This window comes from Sorex araneus, chromosome 8, assembly GCF_027595985.1.
Source record: "Sorex araneus isolate mSorAra2 chromosome 8, mSorAra2.pri, whole genome shotgun sequence".
In the NCBI taxonomy this organism is placed as follows: Eukaryota; Metazoa; Chordata; class Mammalia; order Eulipotyphla; family Soricidae; genus Sorex; species Sorex araneus.
This window is the reverse complement of record NC_073309.1, coordinates 572,488-582,933: the sequence shown is the minus strand read 5'-3', so window position 1 is coordinate 582,933 and position 10,446 is coordinate 572,488. Positions and strand designations below refer to the sequence as shown.

The 10,446-nt window shown below is 65.7% G+C and overlaps 2 protein-coding genes across 2 annotated transcripts; both read right to left on the bottom strand.

Annotated features, from left to right (window-relative positions):
- Window positions 1–333: 333 nt before the first annotated feature.
- LOC101540075 (cytochrome b-245 light chain) lies at window positions 334–3,088 on the bottom strand. Its single transcript, XM_055145513.1, has 6 exons — window positions 2,962–3,088; window positions 1,635–1,704; window positions 1,480–1,554; window positions 1,317–1,400; window positions 1,123–1,204; window positions 334–568 (listed from the first exon to the last, which is right to left on the bottom strand). The coding sequence occupies exons 1-6, from the start codon at window positions 3,017–3,019 to the stop codon at window positions 365–367; spliced, it is 573 nt and encodes a 190-aa protein (XP_055001488.1). The 5' UTR covers window positions 3,020–3,088; the 3' UTR covers window positions 334–364.
- A 707-nt stretch (window positions 3,089–3,795) lies between these two features.
- Window positions 3,796–9,637, bottom strand: MVD (mevalonate diphosphate decarboxylase). Its single transcript, XM_004600488.2, has 10 exons — window positions 9,512–9,637; window positions 6,487–6,557; window positions 5,961–6,075; window positions 5,744–5,887; window positions 5,281–5,480; window positions 5,043–5,117; window positions 4,747–4,965; window positions 4,436–4,551; window positions 4,244–4,352; window positions 3,796–4,161 (listed from the first exon to the last, which is right to left on the bottom strand). The coding sequence occupies exons 1-10, from the start codon at window positions 9,576–9,578 to the stop codon at window positions 4,090–4,092; spliced, it is 1,188 nt and encodes a 395-aa protein (XP_004600545.1). The 5' UTR covers window positions 9,579–9,637; the 3' UTR covers window positions 3,796–4,089.
- Between the last annotated feature and the right edge of the window lie 809 nt (window positions 9,638–10,446).

Below are 10,446 nucleotides of genomic sequence, written 5' to 3'. Positions count from 1 at the left end.
CGTCCCACTTGCTGGGCAGGTGGTGACCCTGACGTGCCAGAGCATCTGGGTGCCACCCCTGGTGCTCGTGTCGCAGACTCAGCAGCCAAGCAAGATGTGGCTGGAAACAGGAAACTGGCCGAGGGGTGAGCGCCGTGGGGAGGGCACGTGTCCACCTCGCACACAGGGACCAGGGGTCGCTTCTCAGCACAAATGTCCCCCAAGCCCCGCAGGAGTCACTCGAGTGCAGAGCCAGGAGTAGCCCCTGAGCACTGCTGGGTGTGACCCAAAAGTGGCTGACGGGCAGGCAAGCTGGCCCCCCGCACCCGACCCCACTGCACCCCAGAGCAAGGGCCGCTTCTGCGCCATTTATTGTTGAGACTGCTCACACCACCTCGTCGGTCACGGGCTGAGGGTTGGTCTGGGGGCCTCCCGCCTGCCCCTCAGGCTCCCCAGCGGGCTTCCTTCGGGCCTCAGCAGGGGGCCGGGGAGGGGGGTTGCTGGGCGGATGCTTGATGGTGGCCCCGGGCTGTGGCCGTGGCTTGGGCTTCGGCTCAATGGGGGTCCACTGCTCCCCTCGGGTGGCGGCCTGGGGGGATGCGGCAGAGTGGCCGGGTCAGCAGGAAGCCAGGCCCCACCCTCCCAGGGGCCCAGTGTGGGTCACTGAGCACTGAGAGGTGAGGGGCTTGGTGTGGGGCTAGCAGCTACCTGGAACTGTGGGGGACTCCTGGGGGTCACTCCCTGGAGTCAATTCTGAGCCCAGCAGGTGGGCGCAGCGTCCACAGGTGGGGGGCAGGGGGCCTGCAGGAGCCAAGACGGTTCTTACTGCGTGGCCTCCGGGCGCGGGCAATGGGCTGGCCTCAGGGAAGCCCGCACGGTCCAGTCCTGGCATGCACTGTCCCCCAGGCCTGAGACCGAGCAGAGCCAGGAACTGCCCCCCAGCACTGCTGGGGACCCCTCCCCCCAAGCAGGACCCAAACCCCAGGAACTCCGGCTGGCTATCAAGTGGTGTGGCGAGGGGCCACGGCCAGCTGCAGGGGCAGAGCTGGGCCCAGCCTGGCCTCGCGTCCTCGCTGGTCCCCAGCAGTGCACCCCGCTGGGTGAGGGCAGGATGTGGTTTCCGGGGACGCTGGGCACACTCACCAGCAGGTAGATGGTGCTGGCGATGAGCAGGCAGGCCGTCCCCAGGATGGTGGCCAGCAGGAAGCCCGCGGGCACCGCCAGCCTGCAGCAGGGGGCAAGCGCTGAGGCAGAGGGCCCAGCCCTGGGGAGCCCCCAGGCTGGCCACTCGGCCACTCAAGACTGGGCACTGGGCAGGGGCGGGAGGGCCGACTCACCCCAGGTGCAGGAAGGCGCGGATGTAGTAGTTCCGGGCCAGGGGTCCCAGCAGCCTCACCAGCCTGGTGACATGCTTCTGTCCGCTGCGAGGGAGCCACATAGGCACGTGTGTCCCGATCCGGTGCCCCGCACCCCCCCGCCCCCACGGCCCCGGGGACTCACCATCGCTCCATGGTGGAGCCGTGCTGCCGCTGCCCGCGGGGGTACTCCAGCACACACACGAGGGCGCCCGCCGCACCGAGCCCGTTAAGGAAGAGCCGCTCTGGCTGGGACCAACGCACGCCCGCCCCCTCCTCCCTGCCACGGCCGCAGGATACATGGAGTACGCCCCGAAGTACCACTGTGCGAACTGCCCCACAGTGGCCACGATGCCGCCGACGATGAGGACTGTGGGCAGAGGGTCAGCGGGGCACCCAGTCAGGGGACAGACCAGCTCTCGCACGTGCCGCCCCTCCCTCACCAGCTGATTCCCCGGCTCCCGGGTGTGGCCCCAAGACATAAAGAACCCAAAGTGAAAAACTAATACAGTCCCGGGGCTGGAGCCATAGTTGGGCGGCCTGAGCCTGTGTGGCTCCGGGACCAACCAAACAAGATCAAGTCCTCCGGGAAGGTGGGCTCCAACCTCACCCCCGAGGGATGGTGCCAGCACCCACTGCCCCTTTGGGGCTGAGAAAGCCTGTGTCCATCCTCCCCCTCCAACTGCTCCTCTTCCTCCTCCTGCCCCTCTCCTCTGCCCCTCCTCCTCCTCCCACTCTCCCCCTGGGCTCTGCCTCCCCTGAGCTCCCGCCAATCCCTCCTCTGTGGGCTGTGCATGGGGTGGGGGTCCGCACACTCCTTTCTTCGTGAGGGGAGGGACCCTAGAAACCGTCTAGGATCCCTGAGAGTCACCGGGTGAGGGAGACAGCCGTGTTGGCCTGGCAGCTCTGTGCCCGGGGGGTGTCCAGGCGCGCAACCAAGGGAGTGGCTGTGTCGGGCCTCCTGGTTCCCCTTTTCCTGTGCTCTCAGCCCCAGGGCGGGCTTCACCCCACCCCCACTCGCATCTGAGGCTCTTCTCTGACTTCCTCTTTTGTCTTGTTTTCTGGGGGCCTGGCGGGCCGCAGGGTGACTCCGTGCTGCAGACCGGGGAGACACAGGGCCTCTCCGCCACCAAGAGGGGGAGATGGTTGCCCAGAGCACTTCACCCCCTTTTTTATCTTTTCGGATTTTGTCTTTGGGTCGCACCTAGCGTTCTCCGGGCTTACTCCTGTCTCTGGCCCGGGGAACTTCTGGAAGTAGGTGTGGGCCCTACAGGTGACGGATCCCACCCAACGGGCCCCTCTGCCCCTCGGGCCCGCCAGCGGGCCAGGCTGCCAGCGGTGGACGGCTCAGGGTGGGCCCCGAGCAGGCGGGGGCGGGGTCTGGGCCTGCGGGGGTCTCGGGGTCTCGGCGGCACAAGTGCCGGAGTTCTGGGCAGTTCCTGGGCTGGCAGCGCGCACCGTGAGTGCAGGGGGGATTCGGGACCCCTTCCCGGTGCGCTCAGCCCCGCCGGACCCGGCTGGACGCAGCGGACGGCGCGGGGGCAGCGCCCGCCCACCGCAGGGACCGCGCTGGGGACACCGGGGAGCCCGCGAGCCGCGCCCGCCCCGCCCGCCGCTGCCCACTCACTCAGGCCGGACGCCAGCGCCTGCTCGTTGGCCCACATAGCCCACTCGATGTGCCCCATGGCGACGCGACCTGCGGCCCGACCCGAGCGCTGCTGCCCCCGGGGCCCCAGTTCCGGCGCCGCCCGGCCGCCCCCGCCCCGCCCCTCTCCCGTGCAGGCCCCGCCCCGCGACAGGCCCCTCCCCCTTCCAGGCCACGCCCCTATAAGGCTCCGCCCCGCCTGCCAGGACCCGCCTCGTGACAGGCTCCGCCCCGCCCCGGCCATGGCCCCGCCCCCGCCGGCCGCAGTCCCGCCAATGCCACCCCCTGCCCCGCCCCATCCCGTACAGTTCAGCGCGCGCCCTCCCCTGGTGGCCACGCCCTGACGCCCTGGACCCCCTTCCAGACTGCAGGGCAAAAGCAGGACCTCAGTGCCAGGGCGCCTGAGTCCCAGAACTCCCCACCCCCACACTGTGGCTCCCGGGACCACCCCAGTCCCCTCCCAGCGTCTGGGGTCGAGCCTACCCAAGGGGCGGAGCCTGTCTGTTTCCTCCTGCCTCTGGGCTGGGCATCCATGGCAGCGGGTCCCAGTGTGGGAAGCCGGAGTGGCCTTCTCCCAGCCCCCCCCCACTCCCATCAGGCCAGGAGGAGCTCCAGCTGGGGGTGGGAGGTGCCTCCTCTTGCGAGCAGAGGACAGGCCAAGAGCCCCCCTCACCCGCTCCCCAGAGGACACAGGCCAGGGCCCTGGTCTCAACCTCAGCCCCGAGTGGACAGAGGGATGCCCCCAATGGCCCCCCTCGCCCCGTGGAGCCAGACCTCAGGAATGGGCACTGAGACAAGAACCAAGGAAGCAACCAGGGCAGCTCAGCTGTGTTTATTTCCGAGGGAATAAACTCCCCACATCCCCCCAACAGCTGGTCTTCCTCCGCCCAAGGTCCTGCCAGACACTGGTGGCCATCACGCCTTAAGCCAGGTGCCCTGTAGCATGACGGAGGCGCCAAAACCGCCTGTCCCAGGGGTCTCCGTCCCCGCAGCCCACACGGAGGGTCCTCATGCCCCCCTTGGCCAGGCAGCCACCCCCGGCCCCAGTAAGCCTGAAGGGCCCTGGGCCAGTCCCTGAAAAGCTCCACCCATGTCAGTGGCAGCTCTGGGCTACTTCGGCAGGCCGTCGGGGCCCAGGAGGTGTTCCTGGGGGTTGTCCAGCGTCTGAGGCCCGGGCCCAGCCTGTGGGTAGAGGACAGTGTGGGGCTGGGGTGCTGGGAGGCCACACCGGAGCCACGGGGTCACACAGCAGGTGCAGGCCTACCTGAGTGGCAATGACATATTTGATGGCCCCCGGGCTGGGCTCCATGGCCAGTGCGGCCTTCAGGTCATCGGAGAGTGGTGCGGGAGTGACCGGCAGCCCCTTCAGAAACCTGGCAGACGGGGCCCATGTCAGGGGTGAGGCCAGAGCAGGACGGGCACTGCCGGCCCCGCGCCCGGGCGGCCCACCACGCACTTGTCCCCATTCGCCTCAGGGGGGAAACTGTGCTTCACCGCGGCCAGGAACTCGGGGAGGGTGTGGTCCAGCGTGAAGATCACGGCGTTGGGGCCCGCATCAAAGGAGTACGCCACCTGCAGCACAGCTGTGAGTGCCCCGCCCGCACCCGCAGCACAGCTGAGCGCCCGCCTGCCCCCTGCGGGCACAGGTGAGAGCTAGTGGCCCCAGTCCTCCTCCCCACGGGCCGTGCCTGAGCCTCGAGCAAGGAGGCAGGGGGGCCTGATGCTGGTGGTTCTGGGGGCTGGTGGGGGGTAGGGGGGGGTCCGTGCCTTGGTCTGCCCATGGTGACTGTTGAAGCGGTGCACCAGCTGGATGACGCGCCTGGACGTGTCGTTGAGGTAGGAGATGGGCGGGAAGGTGTCCAGGCAGGTGGCGTGGAACTGGTTGCTGTCCTTCATGGTCAGCTGGGCGAAGGCTGGGAAGTCACGCTCCTTCACGCAGCGCACCATCTCAGCCATGCGTGCGGGCACCACCTTCTCGGCACGGAACTGCAGGCAGCAGAGGTGAGGCCCAGCTGCGGGCCTGCCGGCCCCCTACCCCCGCCCCGCCCCCAGCACCAGCCTACCCGCAGCAGAGCGCTTGTGTCCACACTGGTCTGCATGCCCACCGTGCTGCCCGTCTGCTTCTTCTCGGCGCTCACCTGCACACAGGGACACGCTCTGGCCACGCCAGCCCTGCCATGCCACCCTGTCCTGGGCAGCTTTCAGGAGTCCCGACGCTGGCAGTGTTTCTAGAATATTCCTCTGAGCCTCGCTGGCATCACCGCCCTCCTCCAGTTCCCACTGTCGTGCCCGGAGTCTCACCACCAGGATGAGGACGCGCAGTTCTGGCCAGTGGGACTCAGGGGCCACCTGCCGGGCCACGCTGTCCTTGCCGTCTGCTTGCTGGCCCATCTGCCACTCCACGAAGCCGCCGTACAGGCTGCGGCAGGCGCTGCCCGAGCCACGGCGAGCCACCTCGGAGAGGTCGTCGTCCACCCCGTAGACTCGGGCCAGGGCGTACGCTGCGGGCACGGGAAGGGCCTCAGAGCCGCGCAAGAGCCCGCAGACAGCCGGAGTGGGGCTCCCCGAGACGCTCCGTCTGGGGGTCTGGCAGAACTGATGCGGGCGTGGGGAGCGGGCCCGGCCTCCACCTGGCCTGACCCCCTGCCCCGTCCCAGGAGGCCATCAGACGGCCGCACCCCGAACTCACACAGCAGCTAAGGGACAGTCCCCAGCCCCCCAGCGGGAGGCCTCAGCTGCTCTGGGCCGGGTCCCGGGCACCTACCCAGGCAGGCATAGCCGGCCGCCGAGGAGGCCAGGCCAGCGGCCGTGGGGAAGTTGTTCACAGACGCCACGTGGACCTTGTAGTCGTGAGTCAGGGGGTCCTCCCCACCGCTGCTCCTCCTCCGCTTCTCGGCCAGGCGGCGGACTATGGGACAAGGCCACTGGTCACAGGGGCAGAGCCCTGCGCCCGGAACCGCCAGCCCTCCCGAGACACTCACTCTCCCTGAGGCAGGCCTGCAGGCGCGGCTGCGTCACGTCCTCCTCACGGCCGTTCAGCCAGATCCGGTCCTTGGTGAAGGCCTTGCTGATGGCGGCTGTGGTGGTGGTTTTCAGCTGCAGGGTGACGAAGGCTCTGAGGTGGGCCCACGTCCACAGGCCGGCCCTGCTCTTCCCCGCCACTCACCACTGCCCATCCCAGAGCCCGGCGTGCGGGAGTGTGCACATGTGACCTGGGCGTGAGTCCAGGATACAAGCATATGGGACATGTGACCCAGGGTACATGTGTGTGGCCAACGTGCAGGTGTGTGTGCATGTACATGTAACCCAGAGTGCAGGTATGTGTGCTTGTACATGTGTGTGGCCAGGATGCAGGTGTGTATGTGCACATGTATGTGGCCAGGAGACAGGTATGCACACATGCGTGTGGTTAGGGCGCAGGTGTCTGCCCTGGTGTTGGCATGCAGGCAGCTGCATCAGTGAAAGGTTTCGACTGTGACCCAGCCAGGCCCCTCCCCGCCCACTGACCTGGTCCTGGTGCAGGGTGACACTCAGGGAGGAGTTGATGGGCAGGATCAGCTCCTCGTCACGCTTGCCCCCTGCCAGACAGAGGCCAGCCACAGTGAGACCCCAGAGTGCGTGGGCACTGCACTTCAGGAGCACCCTGAGCTTTGGGGTCTTTTTTTTTTTTAAAGTTTATTTATTTATTTGCCTTTTGGGTCACACCCGACGATGCACAGGGGTTACTCCTGGCTCTGCACTCAGGAACTGCCCCTGGCGGTGCTCGGGGGACCATATGGGATGCTGGAAATCGAACCTGGGTCGGCCGCGTGCAAGGCAAACACCCTCCCCACTGTGCTATCGCTCCAGCCCCACTTTGGGGTCTTTTTAAAAAACATCTAAAAATTTATTTTTATTAAAAACACCGTGGTTTATAAAGTTGTTCATCATAGGTTGTTTCAGGCATCTAGAGTTCCAACACACAGTGTGCCTTCCCGAGTGCCCCCTTCCCCAACCTGCCCTCTTAGGCACACAACAGATGTACCATATATAACCCGTTCCAACAAAACGTTAAGGATGGCAAATAGAATGATCAGAAAATAAATCAGTGGGGTTGGAGCGACAGTCCAGTGAGGAGGGCGTTTGCCTTCTATGCAGCCAACCGGGTTCAATCCCCAGTATCCCATATGGTCCCCCAAGCACCACCAGAGGTAATTCCTGAGTGCAGAGCCAGGAGTAACCCCTGAGCATCACCAAATGTGACCCAAAAAGTTTAAAAAAAAAAAAAAAAGAAAGAAAAGAAAGTAAAAAAGAAATCAGTAAGAGCCAATTTGTGATTGCTGTATAATTTTTTTTTTTTTATTTTTGGATCACTCCTGGCTCTGCACTCAGGAATCACCCCTGGCAGTGTTCAGGGGACCATATGGAATGCTGGGAATCGAACCCAGGTCGGCCGCATGCAAGGCAAATGCCCTACCCGCTGTGCTACTGCTCCAGCCCCGATTGCTATATGATTTTAACCTATGTAAATAAGGAAAATAAAATCCTTTAATACAATGTAGTAAAATGATTATTCTCACATAAGTGAGTTTTTAGCTCTGGAATCTAAAATATATTGCATTAAATTTTATTTTCTATTTCAATCTCATGGTAATAATCATGTCTTACCTGTCATTAATGAAACTTTTAAAGAAATTCTGTGCTGATATATTTTGGAGTTTACGTGAAAGAGGTAATTCCCGTAAGTGAATTTTGTTCCCTCTCCCTACACTTTCTACTAACACTGTGGTTTACAAGCTTGTTCGCGATTTGTCCCGGGCACCCAGTACTCCGACACTGACTGCACCACGACGGTCACCTGCCCTGCACCGCGTCCCCGACTCAAGCCTGCCCCATACCCGCGCCTTGGAGTCTCTGTAAATGGCTCTTGAGCCAGCCTGGTGCTGCTCAGGGCTTGCTCCTGGCTGAGCTCAGGGATCACTCTTGGTGGGCCTGGGGGACCATACGGGGTGCCAGGGACAGGACGCTAGTCCCCGTGCCAAGGCAAAGCAGCCTGTTAGGGGCCACACCAGTGGTACTCGGGGACCAAGGGACATACATGGGTTGGCAGCATGCAAGGCTTGGCCCTGGCCCCTCCCCCCAGGCCAAGGCCTGTGTTCTGGCTATGGCCCTGGTACAGTGGATGTGTTGATGAAGCGTACCCTTCCTAGACTTCATTTAAAAAGCGAGTCCCAGGGGGCTGGAGAGATAGCACAGCGGGTAGGGCGTTTGCCTTGCACGCGGCCGACCCGGGTTCAAATCCCAGCATCCCATATGGTCCCCTGAGCACGGCCAGGGGTAATTCCTGAGTGCAGAGCCAGGAGTAACCCCTGTGCATCGCCAGGTGTGACCCAAAAAGCAAAAAAAAATAAAATAAAATAAAATAAAAAGCGAGTCCCGGGGACCCCAGAGCAGTGGGGCGGGCATACGGCCAACCTGGACTCGATCCCTGAAACCCCATCCCCAGCCTGCCAAGAGTGAGCCCAGAGCACCGCTGGGGGTGTCCCGACTGGCAAATAATAATACTGGTAGAGAAAATAAAATGAGAGAAACCTACTTAACATCTTCTGTTTTGCTTTGGGGGTCACAGCCAGGGCTGCTCGGCGGACTACTGGCCGGGACCTCAGGGATCCGCCTGGCTGAGCCGCCCGCGGAAGGGGCGAGGCAGGTGGGCTGCCCCGCCCCCACTCCTGGCTGTCACCGGGCGCCGCCCCACTCAGTCCAAACGCCCCGTGCGCCGTGCGCCCATCCTGGCCGGGCCGTGGGGCTCCGGCCCGTGGACAGCCTGGCCCCAGCCGCAGTGCAGGGTGCCGCAGGGCCGGGTGCGGGGTGCGGGTGAGGGGTGCCGGGAGCTGGGAGAGGGGTGCGGGGTGCGGGTACGGGGTGCTGGGAGCTGGGAGAGGGGTGCGGGGTGCTGGGTGCGGGGCAAGGGGTGCGGCAGGGCTGGGTGCGGGAAGCAGGGTGCGGGGTGCCGAGAGCTGGGAGAGGGAGGGGTGCGGGTGCGGGTGAGGGGTGCCGGGAGCTGTGAGAGGGGTGCGGGGTGCCGGCGAGGGGTGCTGGGAGCTGTGAGAGGGGTGCGGGGTGCGGGTGAGGGGTGCCGGGAGCTGTGAGAGGGGTGCGGGGTGCGGGCGAGGGGTGCTGGGAGCTGGGAGAGGGGTGCGGGGTGCTGGGTGCGGGGCGAGGGGTGCGGCAGGGCTGGGTGCGGGAAGCAGGGTGCGGGGTGCCGAGAGCTGGGAGAGGGAGGGGTGCGGGTGCGGGTGAGGGGTGCCGGGAGCTGTGAGAGGGGTGCGGGGTGCGGGCGAGGTGTGCTGGGAGCTGGGAGAGGGGTGCGGGGTGCTGGGTGCGGGGTGAGGGGTGCGGCAGGGCTGGGTGCGGGAAGCAGGGTGCGGGCTGCGGGGTGAGGGTGCGAGATGCGGGGTGAGGGCGGGGGTGCGGGGTGCGGGCGAGGGGTGCGGGTGAGGGGTGCAGCAGGGCCGGGTGCGGGCCGGGCCGCGCGTCTCTCCGCAGCACTCACAGTACTTGATGACGGCGATGTTGACGGGCGCCGTGCAGGTCACCGCGAGCAGCTGCCCAGAGGCCATGGTCGCGCCGCACTGCCCGGCCGGCCCGGCGCGGCCGCCTGTAGAGGCGCGGGGCCCCGCCCCGCCGCGCCATTGGCCCGCGCGACGCGCGCCGCCCAATCAGCGCGGGCCCGGCCCCCGCTCTCAGCCAATGAGAGGGATCGGACGATGCCGGGAGCCCCCGCCCGGGCGCCGCCGTGGGCAGGCGCGTTGGCCGGCCGGACGCGGGCGGGGCGGGGCGCGGGCGGCCTGGCGGGGTCGCTGCGGGGCGGGCGCGGGCAGCGCGCGGACGCGAGGGGGCGCTGGGCGACCCGCCCCCTGGGTGCCCCAGACCCGCTCCCTGCCCCCTCCCGGGCCGGCCGTGCGCGCAGTCCGCGCCCCTCCCACCCCGCGCACCCTGCCCCCAGGACGGAGTTGGGGCGAGGGGCGCGGCCCGGCCTGGGGTCCTCGCCGCTGGGCGGTCATCGGCTCTGGAGCATGAAGAGCCCAGGGTCCGAGCGTTCGCCCGCACCGCGCCAGCCCAGGTTCAGTCCACCTGAGGTCCCCTGGGCCCGCATGGCCCAGAAGCAAACCCAAAATGTTGATGAAAATGTTTAATAAATAAAATTTAATTAGTTTCCCGTCTCTGTGCAAGTGTGAGGATTCTTAGGCAAGAAAGTCGCAGAGGCGCCAGAGCGATGGACCGGCAGGGAGGGCACTGGCCTGGCACGCAGCCAGGCCGGATGGGACCCCTGGCACCCCATAGGGTCCCCTGAGCACAGAGCCAGGGGTAACTCCTGAGCATTACTGGATGCGACCCAAAAAGCAAAAGATTAAAAGGTTGCAGGTGGGACAAGTCGCCTCTGGGTGGAACGGAGGGCTCGGGGCGCAGAGCCGGGAGGAAGCTGCT

Excerpts from the sequence above, each read along its gene's own strand:
- MVD (XM_004600488.2), bottom strand. The coding sequence starts at position 9,578 with ATGGCCTCTGGGCAGCTGCTCGCGGTGACCTGCACGGCGCCCGTCAAC. Across the intron at positions 6,076-6,486 it reads TCACCCTGCACCAGGACCAG|CTGAAAACCACCACCACAGC; the intron begins GTCAGTGGGCGG and ends GTCACCCTGCAG. Across the intron at positions 4,552-4,746 it reads GTCACCATGGGCAGACCAAG|GTGGCGTACTCCTTTGATGC; the intron begins GCACGGACCCCC and ends GCTGTGCTGCAG.
- LOC101540075 (XM_055145513.1), bottom strand. The coding sequence starts at position 3,019 with ATGGGGCACATCGAGTGGGCTATGTGGGCCAACGAGCAGGCGCTGGCG. Across the intron at positions 1,705-2,961 it reads GGCGCTGGCGTCCGGCCTGA|TCCTCATCGTCGGCGGCATC; the intron begins GTGAGTGGGCAG and ends CTCTGCCCACAG. Across the intron at positions 1,401-1,479 it reads GGCTCCACCATGGAGCGATG|CGGACAGAAGCATGTCACCA; the intron begins GTGAGTCCCCGG and ends GCTCCCTCGCAG.